General features: G+C 40.4%; 2 protein-coding genes across 6 annotated transcripts in view; one reads left to right on the forward strand and one right to left on the reverse strand.

The window, feature by feature from the left end:
* The window catches only part of CLCC1 (chloride channel CLIC like 1), a 32685-nt gene extending 31688 nt beyond the window's left edge, over positions 1-997 (forward strand). For 4 of the 5 annotated variants that reach the window (XM_034778818.1, XM_034778820.1, XM_034778819.1 and 1 more), the window contains one exon: positions 895-997. In XM_034778818.1, the coding sequence (XP_034634709.1) occupies positions 895-942 (48 nt within the window). In that variant the 3' untranslated portion in view covers positions 943-997. The remainder of the gene's footprint in view (positions 1-894) is intronic. The other variant, XM_034778822.1, reaches the window with a different exon arrangement.
* Positions 998-1157: 160 nt separating this feature from the next.
* Positions 1158-24802, reverse strand: GPSM2 (G protein signaling modulator 2). The gene is made up of 13 exons (XM_034778824.1): positions 24462-24802; positions 21824-21959; positions 18782-18924; positions 17300-17423; positions 16889-17004; positions 15395-15550; positions 14293-14401; positions 13400-13529; positions 12173-12243; positions 9521-9697; positions 7949-8105; positions 7573-7790; positions 1158-2264 (listed from the first exon to the last, which is right to left on the reverse strand). Exons 1-13 carry the CDS (start codon positions 24713-24715, stop codon positions 2088-2090), a joined length of 1968 nt encoding a protein of 655 aa, XP_034634715.1. The 5' UTR covers positions 24716-24802; the 3' UTR covers positions 1158-2087.
* Positions 24803-27806: the final 3004 nt, after the last annotated feature.

The raw sequence follows: 27806 nt of genomic DNA on the forward strand, positions 1-27806 counted from the left end.
GGAAAGGGGTAGTAGCACAATAGTTTACATTTGTCAGTTTTATCTATCACATTAAAAGGCATCATTTGAACTCCTCATACACGGCTATCAAGAAGAGTTGCGTGTAATTAGCCTGTTTTGCAGTTCCGTTTAAAAAAAAATAATGTTCAAGAAACAATACAATGACATATTAAAAACCAGTGGTACATCCTTTAGAATACTGTATACATGTGTGGTCACTTCATCTAGAAATAGAGAGCAGAATTAGATGGGGGCCAGATTGTCTAAAGATTAAAACTGTTATAGACAATCAACTAGAAAGGGAGACTGAGTGTTGCCATGCCCCCTTTCTAAAAATGTGTGGTTTGCTCTCTTACAATACAAAAGTTAGCTCTTGGGGGCCAGGAGCTATAACTGTGGCCTTTACTGTAATATTAAAGGGACACAATGAAACTAACTGCAGTGATAAACAGGGAATGGGTTTTGTACCAAATCTAGTGCCAGTGAATTGCAGATATTAGGAAGCAAGAGGATTTTATAGATTGACACCAGCAGTTATTCAACATGTTTAAAAACTGTTTCAGAGCATAATTCCAGCTACTGTGCGATGAGCAGGTTATTCTTGAGCTGTCTGAGTGGGGGTTGATTGTTTTGCACCTTGTGAAGCATCTGGCAGTGGCTGCTGTTAGAGAGATGAGCCTCTGATCTAACCCAGTACATCAATTTCTATTTTGCAAAACTTAAATAAAATGCACCTTCTAACATGGGACCCATGGATAATGCATTTTTGAGCCCTGTGTGGAGATGGTGGTCACTTCACTGGAATAATTACATCATTTTGGGGAGGAGAGTTGAATGTGTTAAACAGCAAGTGGATTCTGCAGTTTATTAAACATTTAAACCTTCTCATTGCAGGAACAAAGTCAGCAGCCTACTATTGAAGATCTTCCAGGAACCCCTTAGTTCCCTGATTTTATCTTCCTGATCCAGTGGAACCCCACTGTAGATGATAAATTTCTTTAATTGCTGCACTTTCAATGCCAGTTGGCAAGTGAGACACTAGCTATGGCTTGCCCCTTAATGAAGAAGACTGGATTCCTAGCAAATTCTCATCCTTCAGATTTTTGCTCCTTATGGATCAACACTCTCCCTATGTTTATAAAAGTCTTGTGATGGAGAACTGGTAAATGTATGTATTTCAAAGTAAACCAAGCCTGCGTGTAAAGCAAGAGCTTATTTTTGCGTTTAAATAAAGTAACTTTTTAAGAAAAGTGGCCAGCATGTGATATGTTCAATTTAAGCTATGAGAAGCCAGCAATCGTGGTTTTTAGGAGATAACTTAGAGTAGAAACTGTGTCCTAAGCCAAATTGGAAATTGTTTTTTCTGACTTCAGATATCAAGATGAGTCAGTAAAAGTCTTGTTATGATGAGCTGAGTTCTGCAGAGAACAACTTTTCCAATCCCAATTAGGTTTTCAGTAGCTTGAAGGCGCACACACACACCAGTCAGAGGTAATTTATTCCTCAGTTTGTGGGTTTAAAAAAAAAAAAAAAAAAAACTGGTATAAAAAAGTCCAGGGACTAAATGTTCGTTCCAGGAAAGGTAAACATACAAATTGGGAAAAAAAGTTTTTTAAAAAGGACATATAGAACTATGAAATTTGTATTACTGTTAAACTGCCATAAACTTGTAGCGTTTTAATCAATGAAGCAGAGTACCTTAAACACTACATCTTACTGATCACAATGCTATCCACTTTAGATAGTTAAAAGAAAGTACTCAGTGACTCATTTAAGCTTTGACATACAGTTAATCTCTAGCAGTAGTAGCAACTGTAGACCATACCTTTTGCAGAATACTCATCACAGGAAGGTACAACTGTCAATTTACTAGCACTATTTTTGAAAAGTAAAACTATTTACACAATACACTTTTAACTGGATATCCAAACATTATTAGGGCTACAAAAAACCCTTTTCCTTTAAAGGCATATTATCATTTTCCCTGCAAACAAAGGAAAGTGACAGATTCTTTGTTAAAAAAATACAGTACAAGCCGACCCCCTAATCTTTGTGCTGTAGTTGAAATTCCAACAAGGCTTCACTTTCTAAAAGTCTTCGTTAGGATTTAGTCTCTTTATACTGGAAGGTAAAGGGACTCTCTGTTCATCCATTCTCTTGGCCTGTGATCTCAAAATAAGGCTGAAGAAATCTTCATCAGGTACAGTTGGTCCTTTTGTAGCAGTTGATGGTGGAGCACATCTTTGATCATCTAATCTGGAACCCTAAAGATTTAACAAGAGAAATTTAACCAATGCCTTTCAGAAGCTCATACAATGATACACTTACTATTTCATTGTTAATATTCTGTATTTTCTCACTGCAGAACGTTTATTTTTATGCACAGGAACAGATTCATTAAAAGCAATCAGGATGTCTTATTAGTAAAACAGGATTTTAATAAAATTATAGTAATATTGCATCTAGAATACTGGCATAGTTAATACTGAGAGTATATAGCCTTACCCAGTGTGCGGGCAGCTCAAATTCCTCCCTCCCCTCTAGCAGTTGGATGGGAAATACTCTAACATACCCATTGAAGATGTCTCATCAAAAACATCCTGTATTAGATTTGTGTACTAAGGGTACGTCTATACTTACGCGCTAGTTCGGCGGCAGGCAATCGAACTTCTGGGTTCAATTTATCGCATCTTGTCTGGACGTGATAAATCGAACCCGGAAGTGCTCGCCATCGACTCCGGTAATCCTGCTCGGCGAGAGGAGTACACGGAGTCGACAGGGGAGCCTGCCTGCCGCGTCTGGACCACAGTAAGTTCGAACTAAGGTATGTCGACTTCACGTAGCTGAAGTTGCGTACCTTAGTTCGAATTGGGGGGTTAGTGTAGACCAGGCCTAAGTTAACAATGTGATTTAGTTTAGTTTCTGGTGAGTCCATTGAGGTGTGAGTAGGCTCTTTGAGCTGTGGTCAAGTGAAAAATTCTCTAAGTAGTATTAAAAGAATAACATTTTTGCAGGGGAATATTTTGGTTTTGTATTCCTATTTTCTATCTATATGGAAACTAGACTCTCCCTCAACCTTATTAGTGCCATTCATCCCTTACATGAGGGCATGTAAGAGTTAATTTCCATTCCCAATTTGATTTTCTGTATCTGACATCACTCCTATAGTTAATAAAGAAGAATACAATTGCAAAAGGCTTCAGCTATGTGTTTAACTCAGGAATAAAATGGAAAATCAAACAGGAGGGGAATGGAAGAAGACATTTATTTTAAATTATTAAATTAAATGCCACAGACCAACCTGTAGCAGAATCCTTAACTAGGATTAATTTATGTACAGTTGCATCTTACATAAAAAATGAAGAAGCAGTTAATTCTGGCTCTGATCCAACTCCACTGCTAGCAATGGACAGGTGGGTGGAATCCTCTAGTTTAAATTTTTTTTAGCTACAGATTCTCTTGTTTTGCTATTTTCACTTAAAAGCCCAGTAAAACATATTGAGCAAACTGAAGAGGTAAAGCTTATCTGGCTTCACAGTAGTTTCTGTAAGTATATCTGTATTGTCTGCTGTAAGAAATTACTAAAGTGCATGGCAGCAATCTTCTCATCGTAACAGATTTCACATTCTACCACAGACTGCCTAGGGAGTCCGTTACTGTAGATTTTCTGTTACTGTAGAAGCTCCGTTACTGTAGATTTTCAAAAGGAGGCTAGATAGCCATCTGTCTTGGATGGATTAAATGCAACAAATCCTGCATCTATATGACCCTTGCCATCCCTTCTAACGTTATGGTTCTATGCTTCTGAGGAGACTCTTTTACATCCCTCCTTCTCTGGCAGTAACAACACATTTAAAATGTGTCCAAGTAGTGCTGGACTAAATAGTAATTTTCCTAGCGCTAAATTCTGCTGTGGACTTCATCCTCTGCAACCCCTATTATCTCCAATAGGGGGTGTAAATATTTTCCTCACACTGGAAAAACCCAAATCATTTTCCTTAAGTGTAAGACTCCACAAAGGCTTAATAAGAAAAACACCTGCACCACCCTAAATATATCTGCCATTCCAACATGAAAGTACACATTATACAGAATGGAAAGCAGGTGATTCTACAAAACACACAACATCAGTAGGAGTCACAAGGATACTTTCTACCTATTATACTACTTCCTTCCTTTGGATACAGGCACATTTTTACCGACTTATTTTAAAGCATCTAGCCTATTGCAATGGTTTAACTACAGCAATGTGCTGAAGTACACACTATTAATGCTGTACTGACTGCACAGAAGTGTGCAGTTATTTTTAAAACTGAATAGAAGTCTACACAATATCCTCTAACTTTATTTCCACAAATTGCCATCAGTCTGATGCAAAGTGTGGCACTTCTCTGGCTACTGCAACAGATTTAGGGTAGAATTCAAGCTCTTCAGTGTTAAGAAAAGGAACTAACTTTTACATTCCATTTAATCCTCTTTCTGTTCTGGACCCAGCCTGACCTTTATTTCGGATCACTCATGTTAACGAAGTAGTAGAAATATTTCATAGCTTCTCTGCATTAAAAAGTTTTGTCCTTATGAGGTTCCAGTTTTGTTTACTAGATCAAGACAGATTTCCACTGAGACTGACAGCTGTAATCCATTAAAATCCTTCAACACCTCCTTCAATGGTTTTGTAAATTTAGTCGTTGTTTGTAGAATTTCAAGTAATACATACCATATTTTAATCAAAGTCCTACTTGTACTAAGCACAAACTTATGATAGCTAGAAGCAGTCTTCCTCAGAGTTCCAATGAATATTACAGGGAAGCTGGGATATCAATCTTCTTTTTCAGTCAGCCACCTAACCAATTAAGCTTAAGGCTGATGGTAGCAGTGGAAGAATTTTTCATCTTTCACAGAGTGCCTTGAGACTGTACTGGACTTTACCTCTTATCTAGGTTTAGATAGCATAATGCACCCAACCATACATCCCAAGTTAAGGAGGATTACAGGAGAGAAGTTTGCATTTATTATTTGCTATCTAAGCAAGTGGCAGAGACCTTGTAATACTTTGTTCTTGAACAGCATCTTCTGCTGCTTAGAAACCAACTCGTTTCTTTTCAGCTATATATTGTGCATTAAGTGGGAATATTTTTCTTGTATGGAGGCTTGCAGCTACTATTATGTTGTTTCAGCTTCAATCAGCCATCTTGCATTACTGGCACTCTTGATTGTTTTAGTTATTGCTTTAATTTTCTCTCTCATTTGCACATGTAATGAAACTAGAAGTTTAAATCTGTCTGGAGATGTCCAGGGTGAAATGCTTCAGTCATTCCTTTTAAAAATCGCTAATTTTGTACTAAACTGGATGCAGTAATGTAGAAGCAGGTTCCTACTTTATCAAGTTAAAGACTGCTATAAAAACTGGAAACGGGAGGGTGCAAGTACATATATTCAAACCCTTTAGCCAGGACATATTTTTTCTCTGTCCTTTTCAAGGTCAGAGGCAGGGAAGATGGGATCTGCCACAGCGCCCTCACCAGCTTCAACACCCCTTCATGGACTGGTAGGGCCACTTTGGAGGGGGCCGCTGCAGCTAAAATGTCGAACAGGCTGTCCATGGGCTCCTTGCGCTCCTCCACCTCCAGCTTGTGGCGACTTGTTTAAGGAGCTCTTGATAAACCCTGAAGTCGTATGGTGGCAGTGGGTTGGCAGGACCTGCGACCTCCACATCTAGGGACGATGAGGAAGAGGCTACAACCATAGGAGGGGCTGGTTCCTTCTCCACGGTTGCCTGGGGTTGCCTCCACGGGGACCACTACCGGGGTCCTGATACTGGGTTGCAGTCTGAGTCCAGCACTAGCTGGGGCGGCACAGTGGTTCGTCTCTTGAATACAACCAAGGATGACAGCTGGGAGTAGGAACCTGGCATCAGAGGGAACCCCCACAGGTTCCAATGTTGCCATTGTACCAACCACTGCCCCAGTGGCCAAGCATCTGCAGAAGGTGTGGCGCCAAAGGCTGATGCTGGTGTCTCCTCAGAATGGATTCATCCCCGGCCTCCGACGTGAATTCCTCCCATGGAGACCATGGTGGAGCCATTGCCATGTCCGCCTGTCGGCGATGACAGGGGAGCTGGAGACTGGTGCTGTGGAGCCAGTGACCATTGACATGGGATCGTGGATATGTGTCACGAAGTGGGGATCAGTGCTGTGAAGCTGGAGACCAGTGGTGGGCCCATGGAGGGTCTTTCTCTGGTGGTGGTCACCTTCAACGACTGAGGAAGCCAACTGGGGATCTCAGGGCATGGGCAGCACTGGGGGGACATTAGGTCCCTTGCTGCCTGCAATGCTTCAGGTGTCGATGGGGCTCCCAGGAGTCAGTGTTGAGTCCTGGACTGGGCTTGTTGCCCTCGGTGGAGTCACCACCACAGACTGCACCTCTGGGGAGGACAAGAGGCCCGGCATGGGTATCACCTTATCAATCACTCCCCACCTATCCCTCTTTGGCACTGGGGAGTGCCCTCTTTTGGCGCCCAGTTTCTTGTGCCTCTTCCTTGGCACCGAAAACAGTGAATGGTGCGAGGGGAGTGCTCCGTACCCAGGCTGATTGCTCAGTGCAAAATCAGAGCGGCACAACTCCAAGGTCAGTCTAAGTGCTGCTTCCATTAACAGGGTCTTCAAACAAATGTCCCTGTCCTTTTGTGCACATATCCTGAAGCCCTGCAGATTTTGCACCCGTCCTTAATGTGGGCTTCCCCAAGGTACTTTAAGCAGCTTGAATTGGGGTCTTTCACTGGCATGGACTTAACGCCGGCAACAGACTATTTGAAACCCGGGGACCAGGGCATGCCCCATTCTTATGACAACGTCCCGATACGGGACTGCTATCTACCTTAACTAACTACAGCTATCAACTAAACTTTTAACTATATACAGAACAACAAAGTCCAAAACCCACTGGAAAGCTTGCAAGGCAAGAAACACTCCAGCAACCGTCCTGTGCGGTAAGAAGGAACGGGGGGGGGCCTAGCAGCGCCCCTTATACTGGCATCGCATAAGCACAGGCTCCCGGGGGCGACAGGGCCAGCCCCTACAGCTACCACTAAGGAAAAAACATCCAGCAACTGTGCATGTTGCGCGCGCGCACACCTACCATGGAATTGACATGAGCAAGCTGTCAAAGAACCTCAATGTACTCCTCATTTCAATATATTCTGAAAGATTCAATAGGAAGCGTCATTCACAGATTGAATTTAGAGCCTAATATTTCTAGTATCAAGAGTCTTACTGATGTTGAGTGTAAAGATTGCAGTGACATAAGTTAAAAACATAGAAAAAACCTCACTGAATTTTCTCTCCAACTCTGCACATATTATAGCACCTAGCACTTTTAGAATGCTTTTCATATATCAATTTCAAAGTGCTTACAGATATAGTCATTATCCCCATTTTTGAGATGAGGTAAATAAGACCTCGTGGGGGCAAATTACATGAACACCCAGTTCTTTTGACCCTCAATGTAATGTAATAGCCCCATCCCATGTAACTGAGCAGCAGTTTTGTCCACATACCGTTCTTATTGACTTACTTGACATTTTATTAAGATATCAAAGAAGTCATCATCTGATTCTCTGTTGTTGCTAGCCATTAGGTGGCCAAGGACTGACTGACTGTTGTGCTGATTGAGACGAAGCCCAGGTAAATTGCTAAAGCTGGCTCGTTGATCATCTAGGCGGCGGCTCTGTGAGCTTGCAAGTAGATCTAAAAATTCATCAGTGTGCGGTGAGACCATGGAAGTAGAAAAGGCTGAAGATGGAAGGAGAAAGCAAACAAGTTAGTCTGGAAATGTGCCTTGGAACAGTAAATCTTGAGTGTTAGAATAGTTTAAAAGACTGACATCAAGCCAAGACAGAGGCACATGATTTGGGTAGATTTTTTTCAAACAATCAATCAAAAAAATGTACATTTTCTCATTGTTTTAGGTGGGGTGGAGGATGATGTTGCAGCTGTCATTCTGCTCTTCTCCTGGAAACAGCATCTCTGATCATCCATCCTGTTGCTTTGAAACCGGCTCAGCAAGTCAAAGAACCCTTCATCTCCAGTCATATCAGGACTGTTTTTCTGAAAAGATAGGCAAGAGTGTCAGGGAAACTTTGGGTTACGATTGTCCCCTATTGAACTGTAATGCAGAAGTTATGGCAGTTTAATCCGGTCATGTTTGATATTTGGATATTGTTTAAACACGATGTTACAATGGAAAGTGATCAAGTCAACAAAACAAGCCCACTCGTGGAAGATCTTTTAAAACAATTGAAATGTGAGCATTATATGGCAGAGTTAGTAGTCAAAAGGAAAATAAAGCTGCCAGGTATAAGCCAGAGACATGTTTCCAGTTGCTGCTTTAGTTCTCATTATCACAAATAGATTCTCTCCTCTGACCTTGGATCAAGTTAACTTAATTTTTATTACTTCACTTCTTTCAAATTTAACATGAAATTGAACATTTATTAATCTTGTGACAAAGCTAGTTCTGTACAGTAACTCCTCACTCAACATCATCCCGCTTAAAGTTGTTTCGTTGCTGCTCCTGCCCTCTGCCTTGGAGCTGCTCCCAGGAGCCGCCTGCTTGCTGTGCAGGGCGGGGGAGGGAGAAGAGGGGTGCTATGTCAGGGTGTCTCCCTCCTCTCCTGTACCTCATCTCCTCAGAGCGGGGGGACAGACGGACATGGAGAGAGCTTGCTGGCAGCTGCTGTCTCAACTTGCTGATCTATTTAAAAAGGCAGTGTACTTACAGTGGGCTCAGCGTACTTAAAGGGGCAATGAGCGTCACACACACAATGTGAGTCTCTGTCTCTCTCTTCATGCTTCAGAGTAGCAGCCGTGTTAGTCTGTATCCGCAAAAAGAAGAACAGGAGTACTTGTGGCACCTTAGAGACTAACAAATTTAACAAAATTTGTTAGTCTCTAAGGTGCCACAAGTACTCCTGTTCTTCTCTTCATGCTGTGTCTCCTCCCTCCATTCATGCTGCCTTGTAGAGTATGAGGCTACATTAACAACGTGTTAACCCTTGAGGGCTCAGCCAAGTGCTAGTTCGTCATTTTGCAGTAAGGCATCCCCTGGGAAATATCCCACCCTCTTCCCAGCACCTCAACCAAGCTTCACAATCATCATTGCTGTGTACAGTATTAAACTGTTTGTTTAAAACTGTGTGTGTGTGTGTGTGTGTGAGTGTGAGAGTGTGTGTGAGTGAGTGAGAGAGAGAGAGAGAGGAGTCTTGTCTGGCAAAAAAAATTCCCTGGTTTTTTATGGGGAAATTGGATTCGCTTAACATCCTTTTGCTTAAAGTAGCATTTTTCAGGAACATAACTACAACGTTAAGCGTGGAGTTACTATACTTTAAATCACTTTTTTCTGATCAAGTGAACAATAAGAACTGAAATTAACACAACTCCAGAAATGAGCACTCATTTGTAACTTAGAAATTTTTACCAAGCAAACAATTAAACCTGTTTAGGCTTTAGTTCTCCAAACATACCCTCTGAGAACTTGGAAGTCGATGATCAATAGAATTACTAGCATCCTGCAGAACTTTGGAGGATTTGCCATTTTTGTACTTTTTGCCTTTTAGTCGATTTACAAAGTGCAGCTTTGCTGAAGGTTTGGCAACCAGGGGTTTCTGTTTAGCAAGAATGTCACTGTTCCAGTTCTGAATCTAAGAAAACAAGAGTCAGATGAAACAAGCCTTCTTTACATATGCTGCTGCCTATCATCTAACTAGCTTCACTCCCCATCAGTGACGAATCTCTAGATTGTGTGTGTTTCCTTTTCAGTAGATGGATGAACAAAATTTAACTGTTAGGTTACATCACCTGACCTGTGACTATGGAGTCTTCTATTATCTCTAACATACAATAGGAAATGAGCTCAATGTCAGTGAATCAAAGAAAGAACATTCCATTCAGAGAGAGTAATAGAATTAAAATCTTTCAATATTGTCAGTGAAATTTAGAACTGTAACTTAAGCTGTAAATTAAAATGCTAGAGCATTTTTTAAGTAAACTTGTCTTTTCCTCAGAAAGTCAAACCCCTTAACATAACAAACATAACGGACATACTGGGTCAGACCAATGGTCCATCTAGCCCTGTATCCTGCCTTCCAACATGGCCAATGCCAGGTGCTTCAGATGGAATAAATAGAAAAGGTAATCATTAAGTGATTCACCCTGTGTTGCCCATTCCCTGCTTCTGGCAAACAGAGGCTAGGGGACACTTCAGCACATGGTTTTGCATCCCTGCCCATCCTGGCTAATAGCCATTGATGGATCTATCCTCCATGAAATTATTTAGTTCTTTGTTTAACCCTATTATAGTCTTGGCCTTCACAACATCCTGGCAGAGTTCCACAGGTTGACTGTACATTGTGATGACATAGGAGCCTTTTAGAGCTTTTTCATAGGGAAACTGTGCAGTTGAATTTTAAAATCAGACTTCTCCCTTGTTACACAGATGCCAGACAACAGTAGCAGCATGGCTCTGAAAGCAGAGGTGGCTGCCAAAACAGAAGGATATCAGGGACCTAAGCTTGGTTAATGCTATAAGGCAGATTCCTACTCAGAGATTACTGTACCAGTATTTTTTGCCCTCTTGACATAATTAGGTATAGCTGCATTAGAAGCTGATAAAGACTAAACAAATATTCTGGTTCTGACAAAACCATTCATTGGCTGGCACTAACGCCTTCTTATTTGTACAGTCTCTTAGTGTTGGATATTCTAGACATATCTTAAGGTCTTTCGGAGCCTCTGCTTTTGGCCTTATCTAAACTCCTAAAATCAGGCTCCTAAGCTGGACTTTTCCCCCCATTATGTCTTTGGAACCTCAACCCTCAATTAAACTCCTTCTCTTGAGTTTAGAAGAGCAGTATTTCAAAGGAAGTCCTTTGTTACAGCGATGCTATATTTAGTTTTGGGTTCTTATAGAGGCATCTTGCAAAACTCTCATTACACAGTACCCCAGCCTATACTGTCACATACAGGACTCATATTTTTAAAAGGTATCACCTAAGCAAAAGTTTAAGTGATCAGAGCAGTATAGGATAAAAAACTTCAGCTGGAACTAGCTGAATGTTCAGCAGTACATTGTGGGAGATGCAGGTTGGAGGCCAAACTTAGGATCTTGTATATCAGTCCCAGCAGGGGGTCAGAGTGCAAGAAGTGACAAACTTCAGCACCATCAGCTGCCCAACATGTCAGTTCTGGAAGAGATTTAACTCTCTTATCTGCAAAACTAGTGAACAGGTTTGTACTATTGGAGGAGATGGGGATGAATAGTGTCCCAGGATGGAGGTTGAAGTAGAAGTTCCAACCTCCCATTAAAATCCTTTGGGAAACATGGATTTATACAAAATTGTCAACTTGGCTCATGAGGCAAACAGGTTCATTTTAGATAACTCTTGCCTTGAGGTTAAGGTACATCACTACTAGTCAGGAGACCTCTGTTCTATTCCCAGCTCTGACAGACTTCCTGTGTGACCTTACAGTGCCTCAGCTTTTACATTTCTAAAATATATCTACTTAACGTGGATGTTGAAAGGCTTAATTGTTTGCAAAATGTTCTGAGAACCTCAAACAAAACACTATAAAAATTTGATATATAAATAAAAATATGAAATTGTTTCATAGCTGAGGAATGATTGCTCCAAGTTCTATGGACAGCTTCCCTTTCATTTTATTCTGAATCACGTGACTACCCAGATAAACTGAAGCTCTTAGGGGAAATACACACTCCCTACACACTTCTGATGTGTACTGCAGAAAATAAATTCTACATTTCTGAGAGAACATCCTCCAGTAAACCATTACATAGGACTGACTTTGCTACCATTGTGCTTTTGATCATGAATACTCTTTGCCACAACTAGTTATTGAACATGTCTCTGACTTCTCTAGATTTGTATCTGCTTGACACTTCATTTCATTGATCAAGATTTTACTAGCCACTTCTAAAGTTGTTAGTATATACAATTTCTGATCATCTTGCCTTAAAACCCATGCTCCTATCATTTGAATGAAGAATTTATATGGAATGATTCACGTTAGGCATTTCATAGCACTGGTGCACTGAAAGCTATGAAACATTACTGCAATTCTACTACTCAGAACAGAAAGAAAAGAAAGGAAGTGCCAACCTTTTCAGGTGTTAATTTCATAAGTTCCATGTTTTCCATACTGTGACGGCGTCCTACTCTGGATCTTGCACCTTTGGGAAGAGATGAAATAAGACTAAATAAGTTGGTTGCCTATGAAGGGGAAAGATGCATTTTCTACATTTCAAAGCTATGTTGTGGTATATACCATCTAAGGTTTAAGACGTGGTAATTTTAAGTTCCAAAATGATGTAGTAAAAAAATATTAGCATGGAGTAAACATCTGTAGAGTACCCAGGTTGAAAACACTTGGTTTTGCACTTCAGAGTTTAAGGCTAATTACCTTAAAACACAAATATAGACTGTCTCCTTGCAATAAGATTCTTTGATCCAGGAATGCTATGCTCTTGCATCAAAATACCACGCACTTTCTAAAAATAATCGGCATTACACTACAAAGTCACAGAAGATCAACCGAGTTTTGAAGAGGCTACACAACTGTGGATGGGGAGCAGGGAGAGAAAGGTTTGATTAGGAAGTTTAGACAGAGGAAGAGGGACATCATATGAGCCCACGATTTTTGTTGTAAGCTCCCCAATGCCAGTAAGAATGCTATGGAGAAAGGAGGCAAGGCAAAACCTGTAATCTGGTGCATAAAATCAGTCTTATCTCAGATTTTTTCTAAAAAAAAAAAAAAAAAAGCTGTTACATATTTGCTCTCATTTAAAAAAAAAAATTACCCACAGACAAAATGTAAACAATGGACTATAAAGCAAAAATTGAACTTTGTTTGCATTCTTTCCAGCTCTATTAAGATGCGGCTTTAATTTTTTATTTTTTTTTAAATGGGATTGTTTTAAGCATTCTTTCCTCTAATTTGGAAAAAAGTCAGGTCCTCCAACTTCCCTCTTTATTAGAGGACTGACATTTTTTTGGAGGATCTGCATAGCAACATCAGCCTCTCTTCTCCCCTTAAATGAAGTGGTTGGGGAACATTCAGATTTAGACCATTCAACTTGTGGAGCGGGACAGCCTGTGTTGCAGGTCTGTCTGATTCCATGATGCAAGTCTTCCAAACATAAAAAGATCCCTTTATCAAAAAGAAGGCCCAATATTCCAAATGGAACAAGCAGATATTTGGGGGGCGGGGAGGGAGGGAGATAGGAGAGTGAGAAACACAAATGCAAAAGCCTCTGAACACAATAAAAGGAGCAATCATTTTTTCCTCTCAACTTCAGCTAAAAAAATATGCTGGAAAGAAGCACTTACCATTCAAACTATTATCTACAGCATGGATTTCTGACATCATGGAGTTGTTTGTGCTGTAGCTTAGACCAAGCACCATTTGAAGATCTGAGAGGTTAAGTCTAGCTGTTAATTCTCCACTTCTATCCCCTACCTGCAACCAAGTACATTTGAATATGTTTATTCAGTTATTATTTATTTCCTCAAATTTCTAAAAATGTAACTATTGGTATCAGTCAGATGCTCTGAGCACCTATCCCATGAATCAAAATCAAACACAGCAAGCAAACACATATCTGCGCATGTGTGTGCTCTCATTTTGCAATTGTGGCCTGAGGTAGATATATCCATCTCAGCCCACAATTGCAGAATGAGAGCATGCTGCTTATGGATTTAAAGTTTCATTTCAACATCTTAAAATTTGGTGTGCATTTAGGCAAAGTTGACTGATGCACCAGAGAAAGTGAACAGCATTTCACAAGGTGACAGAAAATAGAAAGTGAATAATTAGTCTGCTGACAACTTATGTTGCTATTTTTGCCAATTTTTGTTGATATTTAAGAAAAATCTACGAATGCTGTACCTTTTGCTTTCCAAGAATATTACACGATTACTTTGTGGCTATGGCCTTGACACCATTACAGTGGTGACATTTCCATACAGAAAGACTCTTCTTGAATCCTTTTACTAATGCATTAGGTGCAAAGCCACAACTTTTCATTCCAACTATTTTTCCTCTTCACACACATTTACTGGGGCCACTGTAAACTAACCCAGCTCAGATGACACTAAGTTGAGACAGATTTTTTATTTTCTTCCTCCAAACACAATGTGTCATGCAGTCTGGATGTGTGACATTAGAAAGATCTTCAAGAGGAAAAGCCAACAGCCAAAACAGAAGAATGCGCAAGTCATACCTCTCTTGAAATTTCTAAATGTTTTTCTGCAAAGTGCATAGCTTGGTCATGATTTCCTAATGCTGTGTACGCATTTCCTAAACTCCAGCACGCTCTTCCTTCACCAATTCTGTAACACAATTGAAGCAAATATTCAGTTGTAATCCCAGGTGGTCAGAATTTCATGCTGTAGCTTCTGGGACAGAATCTGTTGCTGGGCCCAGTAAGCGTAGGAAAACTCCCATTTCAAGCACCAAAATATTAAGTACATTATAGGCAGTAATGAAAGACATTTAACCAAGTATTTAAACAATCTATTCAGCATTCATTTAAAACACTTGCTACTTAAATTAGGAATTTTGTGAAGGTAAGATCTTTGATTTTTACTTTACAGAACAGACAAATCACTCCTTCAGTCTTGTGAACATTATGATTCAAATGACAAGATGCTGATAATGATACAAAGGACCCAAGAGTTTAAAAATGCATAGGGACCACATTTTGTAATCCAGTTCATAAGCATTTTTTGCTTGAATTGCATTCTCTGGCCCATTCTTAACAAGTCTTTCTCTACAAATCAATAAGCATAACATTTAAAAATTATAAAGCAATTTTAGTTGCCCTGCATATTAAAATACAGGGCTTAAAAATTATCTGCATTTAAAAACTATATCATTTTAGTGGACTTGTCCTTTTCTCTCCACGTCATTCCTCCCCAGTGAAGGCACAAAACCGCATCTATTGGTATGAGAAGGCTACAAAATTACAGCAATCATTTGTTTCGAAGTAAAGATTGAGAGCTGCTGTCTCTTCCCTTAACAATTAACCAAAAAGCTGACAGGTGGAAGTCAGTCTAACAGTATCAGTGATTCCATAAGTCACAGGATACTCTTCATCTCAATACAACTGCACAAAGTCTACCTTTCATCTCACGATTCATTAATGTGATATCTTTAAGACTACCACTTTTTCCTATGAAGGGTATAATCCTAGAGCCAATCCATGCCGGGAACTCATATTGATTTCAAAGCAAGTTCCATATACAGAACAATTACAGGAGACGAAGGGTCAATCCTATTATCCCTCTAGGTTAAATATACAATATTGGCTCCAAAGGACTTACCTATCATTCAGTTCCTGAGCGATTGTAAGGTGCTTCAGATGATAGTCAATTGCTTTTTCATAGTCTTGGAGCAAAGTGTATGTATTTCCAAGACTGTAACAAGCCTGTGCTTCCACAGCTCTGTCTTTAAGCTGTCGAGCCAGTTGTAGTGTCTTCCTAAGAGAATGGATTATTAGCCTCAAAAAATCACTACGGGAAAAATTCTGTTCTCAATCTATACCTGTGCAACCCCACTAAAATCAATACAGTTGCCTGGATAAAATGGTAAAATTCAACCTTGTTTTGCAAATAATCATCCCACAAGAGAATAATTACAGTTTTTCCCCTTCCTATTTAACTCTAACCTTAAAATGGAAAAAAAAAAGTCCAATTGTTTTCAATGGGAGGAGGACTGGGCCCTTAAACTGCATATTCTAACTTTAGCCAGCTGCTTCATTACTGCATTATTTATGCTGATTTTCTTCACTGTATAAAAAAATCCAGAGTGCAGTTTACACAAAGTATGATGCCAACTTTAGAAAATAACAGACACAGCAAATGTTTAAATCAATAGGAGTAGGTAGTGTTAGGATACTTCTGTAGCTATCAAGGCAGACTTGATTGCTGACTTAGTTAACTGTTTGACCAATAAAAAGCGACAGAGTCCTGTGGCACCTTATAGACTAACAGACGTATTGGAGCATAAGCTTTCGTGGGTCAATACCCACTTTCGTCACACGAAAGCTTATGCTCCAATACGTCTGCTAGTCTATAAGGTGCCACAGGCCACACAGTCACTTTTTACAGATCCACACTAACACGGCTACCCCTCTGATGTTTGACAAATGTTCAGGTCAGTTCTTCTCCCTTTTGAAAACATGAGGAGTCCTGGGCTTCACAGCTGAAATCTGAACTCCTATGTAGCCCATGTACCTAACATTTAATTTTACTGAACTCTGCGCAGCAACTATATTTGCCTTGCTGTGCAGAAGATTAGGAGATAAAGAAGGGATGTTTGTGAATAAAGTATGAGTATATAGCCCACTATGCAAGACTGCCTTTGGCATGTTTCAGTTATTTCTTAATGCACTACCAATCTCAATACAAGTACTTAAAGTCTGTGGATCATCATCCTAGAATTTGGTGGGTATCAAGGCAACATGCTTAGGACACAGGAGAAAGCTACTAAAAGCATGTTAACAGAAAGCAATAACCTGTACTATGAAGAAGTGCCTCTTTAAATATTCCTTCTTACTAGAAAAGGTAGAGAAGACATAATACAAAAATCCAGACTTTAGGAAAGGCTGAACAGTCAAATGACTAGAAAATTAATTTAAAAATTCCGTTAAGCACTGCATAATTAATTCTCTCCCAATCTGTGTTGTAAGGATGATTATAAAGCAATATATCAAATGCTACGCATTATTATTACTAACAGAGGTAAAAACTTGCCTGCTTTGATTATGTAAAAGAGAATTGGTACTATGTTTATATATAAGAAATAAATTAACTAACTTGTAGTATTCAGAAGCTGTTTCAAATTCGCCCAGGAATATGTAGGCATTTCCAAGATTGCTGTATGCTCTTCTTTCAGCAGCTCTATCACCAAATTCTTTTGCAATTAGGAGACGCTTAAAAACACAGAATTTTACTGATGTACTCAGTCATTGCACTTCACAAATTTATCTCCAAGAAAACATTTATAGGGCTTTACCACTTCATATCAACATTTGATTGCTCTTCAAGCAAACAACTCTTGAAAAGATTGTATAAGCGCTTGAATCTGTACTATTAAGTATCAGTGAAGTATGGTAAGTTAGCATTTAAAAAGCCTACAGAGACAATACATGCATACAGAGGATCAATCAGCAGCTGAAAAGTGTTCTGCTAAAATGAACAAAATTCCATAGAAGTACAGTCTTGTACCTGTTCATGGGCTATAACAGCATTCCTGAAGTTGCCTAGAAGGTAATGTGTATTCCCCAGATTTCCATACGCACGTCCCTGGGCTGCTCTATCACCCAACTCTGTCACTATTGTCAAGTTTTCCCTGATGAGGGGGAAAGAAAAAAAACAAAACAAAAAAAGAGACCTAATAGGTTGTCCATAGGAAACTACAAGCCAGAAAATAATTGGTCTTCCCATTACTACAAAGGAAGAGATTATTTTCCCTTTACTGCCTGACTTAGTGGCCTTGAGGTAGCACTAAGCATTACCCAGTCTGATACCAGCAGATACTAGACTCTGGCCTTGTCTTCACTTACCGGAGGGTCCGGCGGCACGCAATCGATGTTCTGGGATCGATTTATCGCATCTGGTTAAGACGCGATAAATCAATCCCGGAAGTGCTTGCAGTCGGCGCCGGTACTCCAGCTCGCCGAGAGGAGTATGCGGCATCGACGGGGGAGCCTTCCTGCCGCGTCTGGACCGCGGTAAGTTCGGACTAAGGTACTTCGAATTCAGCTACGTTATTAACGTAGCTTAATTTGCGTACCTTAGTCCGAAGTGGGGACTTAGTGGGGACCAGGCCTCTGTTTTATCCTCCGCAGGCTGGAGTACTCAGCTCTTGGAACAGGGGAAGATCATCTGCTCAGAACCTGCTAGCCAGTCTCAAAGTACATCTCAAAATACATCCATTCTCCTGTGACAGTTGTGGTGTTTCCAGCACGAAGTGGGTAGAGGTTACTTAAGGAAAAAGACCAAATGTCAACTCAGATCTGCTGGTGCACAGGTCTTAACTTTTCATCTCTTATTCTGGTTCCTGAGCAGATGGCAGGGTCCCAAGATGTTGGAATGACTTATAACAGGTAAAAACAACAAGGAATCGTTGTGGCGCCTTAGAGACTAACAAATTTATTTGGGCATAAGCTTTCGTGGGATATAACCCACTTCATCAGATGCATGGAGTGGAAAATACAGTAAGCAGGTATAAATATACAGCACGTGAAAAGATGGGAGTTGCCCTACCAAGTGAGGGGTCAGTGCTAACAAGGCCAATTCAATTAGGGTGGATGTAGCCCATTCCCAAAAGTTGACAAGAGGGGGCACTTGGTAAGGTGCCACAAGGACTCCTCATTGTTTTTACTGATACAGACTAACACGGCTATCCCTCTGAAATTTATAACAAATAGAGATAAATAAGAGTTGTGTGGTATTACAGAGAAGCATATAGCAGGAATGAAATCAAAGCTACCCTAAAAAAAATCCCCAGGTATGACTCTTTACTCCTTTCATGCTTTATTAACTTATCCCAAATGCCAACATATTGCTGCTGGTACCATTAACTGGTGCTACTCTATACTTTAATTCACAACACTAAAGGTCTCTTAATATTTTAAACTATTTATATGCTGCTTGAGCTAATGATTTTTCTCTTTTCAGTCACAGCCTTTTGAAATCGTTACTTACTCATAATAATCTGCAGCTTTTTGTAATGCAGCCTTTACTTCATCTGGAAGTTCCCCTGGATCATGAGTCCCAGCACAGGCTACATTTTTTCCTTTGGAGTGATACACATTTCCAAGATTATAAAGTGCTCTTGCTTCTCCAACCTAGAACACAATATCAATCTGTTGGAAAGATTTCGAAATCCTGTGCAGCACCAATTACACTGGTCTACAATTTTTGAGAAGTCGTCTGCTTCAGAGATAAAATGTGCTATTTATTATGTATTTTGATGTGCTGAATTCAAATATGACAATTAAAACAACTGATTGGCTACTGTTTCTAAGATATTTAAGTTTTTACATTTTATGTCTATGTATATTGTGTAGATAGTAGAGTTTTAATCATAAATTGTAAACCTAGGTCTTTTCATGTGTTTATGGTTGCTTTACATGATAATATTTCACCTGTCCTGTTTATGTAACACTTTAAAAATCAGCAAAAGGGTTATATAAATAAAATTTATTATGAAACAAAAGGCAAAAAACTATTATGTACATAGTTTAGTCCTATTCAGTGTCTACTCGGCGCTTCTTGGTTTGTCTCTTGTATTCATTAAATGGAGCATCTCTTGTCACTGTCCAGCAATAGTCTGCAAGCATTGATGGGCTCCATTTGCCCTGATAACGTTTCTCCATTGTTGCAATGTCCTGGTGAAATCGCTCGCCGTGCTCGTCGCTCACTGCTCCGCAGTTCGGTGGAAAAAAATCTAGATGAGAGTGCAAAAAATGTATCTTTAGTGACATGTTGCAACCAAGGCTTTTGTATGCCTTGAGGAGGTTTTCCACCAACAACCTGTAGTTGTCTGCCTTGTTGTTTCCAAGAAAATTTACTGCTACTAACTGGAAGGCTTTCCATGCTGTCTTTTCCTTGCCACTCAGTGCATGGTCAAATGCATCATCTCAAAGAAGTTCACGAATCTGAGGACCAACAAAGACACCTTCCTTTATCTTAGCTTCACTTAACGTTGGAAATTTTCCACGGAGGTACTTGAAAGCTGCTTGTGTTTTGTCAATGGCCTTGACAAAGTTCTTCATCAGACCCAGCTTGATGTGTAAGAGTGGTAACAAAATCTTCCTTGATTCAACAAGTGGTGGACGCTGAACACTTTTCCTCCCAGGCTCCAATGACTGTTGGAGTAGCCAATCTTTCTTGATGTAGTGGGAATCTCTTGCACGACTATCCCATTCGCAGAGAAAACAGCAGTACTTTGTGTATCCAGTCTGCAGACCAAGCAAGAGAGCAACAACCTTCAAATCGCCACAAAGCTGCCACTGATGTTGGTCATAGTTTATGCACCTCAAAAGTTGTTTCATGTTGTCATAGGTTTCCTTCATATGGACTGCATGACCAACTGGAATTGATGGCAAAACATTGCCATTATGCAGTAAAACAGCTTTAAGACTCGACTTCGATGAATCAGTCTCCACTCATCTGGATCGTGAACAATGTTGAGGGCTGCCATCACACCATCGATGTTGTTGCAGGCTACAAGATCACCTTCCATGAAGAAGAATGGGACAAGATCCTTTTGACAGTCACAGAACATGGAAACCCTAACATCACCTGCCAGGAGATTCCACTGCTGTAGTCTGGAGCCCAACAGCTCTGCTTTACTCTTGGGTAGTTCCAAATCCCTGACAAGCTCATTCAGTTCACCTTGTGTTATGAGGTGTGGTTCAGAGGAGGAGGATGGGAGAAAATGTGGGTCCTGTGACATTGATGGTTCAGGACCAGAAGTTTCATCCTCTTCCTCGTCTGACTCAAGTGAGAATGATTCTGGTGCATCAGGAACCGGCAGTCCTTCTCCGTGGGGTACTAGGCGTATAGCTGGTGGAATGTTTGGATAATGCACAGTCCACTTTTTCTTCTTTGACACAACTTTCCCAACTGGAGGCACCATGCAGAAGTAACAATTGCTGGTAATTGTTGGCTCTCTCCAAATCATTGGCACTGCAAAAGGCATAGATTTCCTTTTCCTGTTCAACCACTGGCCAAGATTTGTTGCACAAGTGTTGCAGCATATGTGTGGAGCCCACCTCTTGTCCTGATCTCCAATTTTGCAGCCAAAATAAAGGTGATAGGCTTTCTTAACCATAGTGGTTATACTGCGCTTTTGTGATGCAAAAGTCACTTCACCACAAACATAGCAGAAGTTATCTGCACTGTTCACACAAGTATGAGGCTCTGCTCACTTTGGCCAAACAGAAATGTGTCCCTTTGCAAAAATCAAACACTGACAAATAAGAGAGCACAACACTATATGATTTCTAGAGCTGATCTAGGGCAGTTTGTTCAGCAGAGTGATGTAAGCTTCGTTATGATTGCATCATCCATGACTTCTAGGAATAACATGATGCAATTCATATCATGTATGACACAATACCAGCTTCAGATTGCATCATTCCTTGTTTTGCCTAAAAAGCAAGTACTGTCCAAACCCAGTCATAGATTTATTCATAGATCCAGTCAAAGATGTATTTTAGTCATTTCTGGTTTAAATTGAGATCCCTTCCCTTTATAACTCACTTATCCTCCGCCATTCCCAAGCCAAGGGTCGTATATACTGACCCAATAGCATATCTTGAAAACTAGAGCCAATCAACAATTTTAAGCATCATTTTCATTCTCAGTGACCCAGAATTAGTAAAGTTTGACTACATTTATTTCAAAAGCATTTTGGCTGTAGAGCAGTGTTGTTAGAACCATCAGCCAGAGAAAGCAAGTTTCTTGACTATTAATGGGGAGCTGTGATCATTTTGGAGAGTTACACCCCCAGAGCATCCCAACAAAGCAATTGTGCCTGTGCCTCTGGTGCTTCCACCTGTAATATTTCGTAAGTAGGAACACTCAAACTTGCAGGTATCTTCATAATGTAAGTGGTTATGTGACAAGCCACTCAAGACCACTATACAAAGGCTCATCAGTATGTGTTAGTACTTCTATAATTATTGTTCTATAAAATTACAGCCAGATTGACAGTAACTGAATGTTCACCATTCTTACCTTGTCATTAAGCTCTCTGGAAATATCTAGGTGCCTTTGACAGCAAACAATAGCATCTTCAAAATTCCCAAGTACCTTTAAGGTGTTTCCCAAATTACCACTAGCTTTAGCTTCACCTAGTTGGTCTCCAATGGTCCTGAAATTAAAAGAAGACAACAATCCAGTAAATCCTGTACATTTGCAATAGGAATATGTTCAATGAACTGTAAACAGAATTATATGGAAGATATGTCTCTTCATAAGATCTACACTAGTATAAAGTGCACATTTCGTTCACAATTTATGAGGTTATAGGTTTATTTTACTTTTATAAATAAATTATATGCACATACACAGAGTTCAATTGTAGAATTCAGCTTAGCAGAAACTGTGGGGGACATTTATTTTAATGTTATTAGAACTGCTATTGACTACCTTTGTATATGGTGTGACACTGCACCCCATATTCTTCATAGTGATATTAATAGGATATAATTATAGCATAATTATGATGTATTTTATGCAAGATAAGGCATGTGTGGTATCATTGGAAAGAAAGGTTATGGTTTGCTGAATATCATTATCCTATTTGTATGCATGTATCATTTTTGTATCCAAAGTTATGAATATTGACTATGTATCTATTTCATATGTAGCAATTCCTGGACAACGCCCACTAGGCAAAATGCGCTCAGTCTAGATGGCTGGCTGGGAAAGGCCCATTCAGGTTAATGAGCCATTAGGAAGAAACAATAGGATTTAGGAGAAGCTTATCTCCCACCTGGTGAGCCGTCCTGTGAACCCTCTAAACAGACAGTGGGGGATGGCTGCTGGGACTCTACAGGAACATGTGATCGGATCACCTGGTGCTGGACTCCATCTTGGCATGGGAACAAAGCGTTGAAATAAAGGGCTCCCACCATATCTAAAACCTATATAAGGCAGGGGAGTGACATCATGGAGGTTCTTCACTGACTCCCCACCCAAGACGACTCCTGGAAACACCTGAGAAACAAAGACTGAACTTGCAGAAATGCTGGACCTAGGCTAAAGAGATTTTTAGCCTGTGAATGGAACACCTAGGGATTCCAAGCTGTAAGAAAGTGCAGCTTGCCTCTTAAGAATCTGCAGCCTGCTTGTATCATCACCTAGGGTAAGAATCTGCTATTCATATCCCATCTATTTAGTATATTAAGCTTATTTTGCGTATTTTGTTTATTTGCTAGGTATTCTGTTTTCATCTATTTACTATCCCTTATAATCACTTAAAATCTCTCTTCTGTAGTTATAAATTTGTTTTTACTTTATTTAATCCAGGGTGTGAGAATCATAACTCGGGGAGAAAGGCTGTTGCATATTCCTCTCCACACTGTGGGAGGCGGTGAATTTTATGAGCTTACGCTGTACAGCTCCCTGTGCAGCGCAAAACAGAATAATTTTGGGTTTACACTCCAGAGGAGGTGTCTGCCTGAGGAGCTGGTAGGTACCCTAGCTGGAGCCTCCCCATGCAGGGGATGGTCAGAGAGCCTGCCTGCATGTAACTGCAGCTGGATGTGCTCCTTCGTGTATGTATGCTGGTGAAAGTGCAGGCTAGAGAGGGCTTTGCAGCTTATCACAGCAGTACAGTGTAAAAGGGAGCCCAGGCTTGTGGGCCAGGGCGGCACAGTGGTACCCTGGTTCCTGTTGGCACCCTGGGGGGAACCAGTTGCATATGGCAGCTTACTTAATGGTATGTTACACCAAAAAACCCAGCCCCTGGAAGCTAATTGTGATAGTACTCCAAAGGAAGAGAAAAAAAGTCAATGCAAGAAGCTATTTTTCTTCTGGAAATCTGAAATCTCTGGCTTGAATCTACAACTGTTGACTGCTGTAATTTGTCTTGGGGGGGGGACAAGGATGAAATCAATACAAATTAATGTGTCAATTCTAGATACCGTTATTATGCAAAGTTGGCAATGAATAGTAAGTGCAATAGCACTATGTTCACACCTTCCCCAGAACCTAAATTAAGCTCTACTAGAACATTTGTCTTCATGAGAGAGGAAAAATTTCCAATTAAACAGTCAAACATAATTATCCAGACCTCCTGCACTTGAGGTATAATTTTTTTCTCATTGTTGTATAGGAATAGCTTCTTTAGATTACACTGCTGAAAACTTAAAATTTAAACATGAAAGTCTGAAAACTAGAAGGGCTTGGAAAAAAGAATCAAATGTATGTAATGAAAACCTTAAATCTTTAAAAGATAGCTGTAGAAACACCACATGAAATGCACATACTTTGTATATTTTAATCACAACATCACATTATTAGTTTTAAAGAGAAATATACTAGTGAGTTATGTCTAGTAAACATTAATGGCAGCTTAATTTTTGGGGAGCCAGGGAGCATTAGCTTTAGAAACAGGAAAGGGTGAAGAACTGATAGATTTAAAGAGGAAGCTATCTATGTATCCACAAATCTGGCAACCCTAGATCTCCCCAGTAAAGGGATAGCCAAATTATTTGCCAGAATACTAAAAACCACCCAATCTCCCATCACTAGCACATCAATGTCTCTAACAAGCATTAACGATGAATGTTTCACTGAACAAACCATTGCTCATCTTCACAAGAACAGAACTGAGATTGAGGATGTACCTAAAAGAATACAAAATTACCTTGCTAGCGTTAAATCATGGTGATGGTATTCCAGGGCTTTTGCATATTCATGCAGGTAGAAATAAGCATTGCCTAGCTGACTGTAAATAGCACTAAGTGTTTTTAGATCTTCTGTTCCAACCTGAACTGCAGCTTCAAAGAAAGACACGCCAGCTCGACAATCTCCTGCTTTACACAATCGCTCGCCTTCCAAGGCCAGCTCCAGACAGGAAGCTTCCATTCTGCACAATTTGAGGGGAAAAAAAGATAACATTCAGTCTAAATATAGTTCTTTCCATAAGAGCCTGAATTCTGAACACATTTATGCATAGGAAGTTTCTCTGAATACCAGAAACCTACAAATACACATTAAAAACTCGTTGGTTTGTAACAAGGTTACCTTATCACAAAGCAAGCATTAAGTTTACTACTATTACATTATAGAAACTGGTGCTGGTAATGAACATAGAATGTTCTACACAAAGTCAGAAGAAAAAAATCCTCTCTCAATATCTAAAACCAAAAATTTGGATATTGGGCTATGTCTCAGCCAATCAGGGCCGTCCTTAGGATTTATGGGTGCCTACGCAGTATTATTAAATTGGTGCCCCTATGCCCAATGGTAGCCCGGGCTTGCAACCCAGGGTGGAGGGTGGACAAGGCAGCAAAGGATACCAAGATACCCGGCCTGCCTCATGGCAGCGGAGAGTCACAGTTCTCCGCCGAGACCCCCGTACCCTCTCCCTCCCGCAGAATGTGCGGCGCTGGTGCATTCGGCTCTGTGAATACGGCCCCTGCCTAAGGAGGCTGCAGTGCACACTAGGTGTGCAGGAACCCACCCGCTCTTACCTGCTGTCATGGGCCGTGGGTGAAGCTCCCACTTGGGGATGCTACCTCCCCAGCCCACCTCTTCTGCCTGTGGCCCCACCCATACTCCACTCCTGCTCTGTCCCAGACCCCACCCCACTCCACCCAGGCTCCGCCCTCTCCCCACTGTCTCCCTCCTCTCTTCCCTTCCCCACCTTGCTCACCCCCTTCCAGCCAAATTCCTGAACCCAAATGAAGCAAATGACATTTGAAAAACAATACTTCTACAATTTCTTTCTTTCTAAAGAAAATGAAGCATGTTTTCCACTGCATACCAGATGGTGAAGACTGGACATGCAGAAGGTACCTCATTACAAGCACTAAACTTGGGAATAAAAAATGTCAGTCACAGGTTTTTTTGATATGCCCTGAAGTTTGTCAGAGATTTATTTGCAAAAACTTTGTAGTAAGGACGAGTCAGCTGTCTTGCTGAATACGACATTAAATATTATGGAATACATGATGCAGCTCTTTTCTATTTTACATTTTCTTAATCAGTATTTCTAAGCTGATTTTATATTTTAAATGTATTCTTAAGCCTTCATAAATCATTCCAGATTACTACATATTTAACTCACTGAAACAAAGACATTATTTTAAATTAATCAGTCAGAGAGGTAATGTGTTCATAACAACGTTCATTGCTTTTAGAAAAAGAGAACACTAATTTACTTTGTGTGATCGCCATAACAAGAGACATGTTTATGAAATTTCACCAACTTTAAAAAATATGTTTTCAAAGATTTTAGGCATAACAGAGGATTTTATAGCTTACTAGGTACTGATTTTTCAGGAGGATTATCTTAAAACTAGTTCATCACGTAGTCAGAAATAAAGAAAGGGAAACTCTTTGTCCAGCTATTTGGAAGGAAAGGGGTGTTGTCCCTTTAAGGGCTCTCTTCAATGGGAGAAAAGGATGGACAGAAAGGACAGGAAGACTTTGGAAGCAAGTTTTTTTTTACTATAGTAATTAAAATTAAAATGTGTATTTTAGATAAGGGTGGTCTTTTGAAGGACATATTTAAAAAACTGCATGTCTGAAGAGCCAAGCATTTAAGGCTAAAGATGATTGTGCATCAAAAAAAATCTATGCAAGGATTTTTTAGAGATGTGATTTTATAATCTTCACCAATTCACTAATGAAATATTTTTAAAGCAAATTTTTAACTAAGGTCCTGTAGACTAACATGTTCTGAATAAATATTATAATAATGCACAACTGTTTTTGTCAGTAAATTCAGAAACTGACAGTATATATCTGGGGGTTGGCAAATGCCTGTTAAATGGCTTCATTACCACTTGAGTGGCTCTTTAACAGTTTCAGTGTTGTGCTAAAAGAAGAACAGGAGTACTTGTGGCACCTTAGAGACTAACAAATTTATTAGAGCATAAGCTTTCGTGGACTACAGCCCACTTCTTCGGATGCATATAGAATGGAACATATATTGAGTTCCATTCCATACGGCTAAATGCAGTGCCTTGCATAATGACAAGTTTCAGAGTAACAGCCGTGTTAGTCTGTATCCGCAAAAAGAAGAACAGGAGTACTTGTGGCACCTTAGAGACTAACAAATTTATTAGAGCATAAGCTTTCGTGGACTACAGCTATATATATATATATATATATATATATAGCTATATGCATCCGAAGAAGTGGGCTGTAGTCCACGAAAGCTTATGCTCTAATAAATTTGTTAGTCTCTAAGGTGCCACAAGTACTCCTGTTCTTCTTTTTGCGGATACAGACTAACACGGCTGTAACTCTGAAACCAAAGTGTTGTGCTAATAGGTCTGGAAGGCTTTTTTACTTTTAAGTTACTAGATCCCCTCCAGAATAAGAGGCCTGGTCCACACTAACCCCCCACTTCAAACTAAGATACGCAACTTCAGCAACGTCAATAACGTAGCTGAAGTTGAAGTACCTTAGTTCGAACTTACCGTGGGTCCAGACGCGGCAGGCAGGCTCCCCTGTCGATGCCGCGTACTCCTCTCGCCAAGCAGGAATACTGGCGTCGACAGCGAGCACTTCCGGGATCGATTTGTCTTGTCTAGACGCGATAAATCGATCCCAGAAGATCGATTGCTTACTGCCGGACCCAGAGGTAAGTATAGACCTACCCAAAGTCACCAGGCTGCTGTGGGAGCCTGCAGGAAGTGTCAGAACAGGGAAAGGAAGAGCTGGGAGGATGGACGCTATGGCTGTGGCTACACTCAAAACTTCAAAGCGCTGCCACGGGAGCGCTCCCGCGACAGTGCTTTGAAGTGCGAGTCTGGTCTCCCAGCGCTGCAGGTACTCCACCTCCACAAGGTGATTAGCTTACAGCACTGGGAGTGCACCTCCCAGTGCTGGGGCACTGTTTACACTGGCGCTTTACAGCGCTATAACTTGCTGAGCTCAGGGGTGTGTTTTTTCACACCCGAGTGAGAAAGTTGCAGCGCTATAAAGCGCCAGTGTAGCCATAGCCTAAGACTCAGTGGTGCCCCAAATTTTCAGGTGC

Source organism: Trachemys scripta, chromosome 8, assembly GCF_013100865.1.
Source record: "Trachemys scripta elegans isolate TJP31775 chromosome 8, CAS_Tse_1.0, whole genome shotgun sequence".
NCBI lineage: Eukaryota > Metazoa > Chordata > Testudines > Emydidae > Trachemys > Trachemys scripta.

Excerpts from the sequence above, each read along its gene's own strand:
- GPSM2 (XM_034778824.1), bottom strand. The coding sequence starts at position 24,715 with ATGTTATCTTTTTTTCCCCTCAAATTGTGCAGAATGGAAGCTTCCTGT. Across the intron at positions 17,005-17,299 it reads CTGTTATAGCCCATGAACAG|CGTCTCCTAATTGCAAAAGA; the intron begins GTACAAGACTGT and ends TGTGTTTTTAAG. Across the intron at positions 7,791-7,948 it reads ACCTAAAACAATGAGAAAAT|CCTTTTCTACTTCCATGGTC; the intron begins GTACATTTTTTT and ends TTCCATCTTCAG.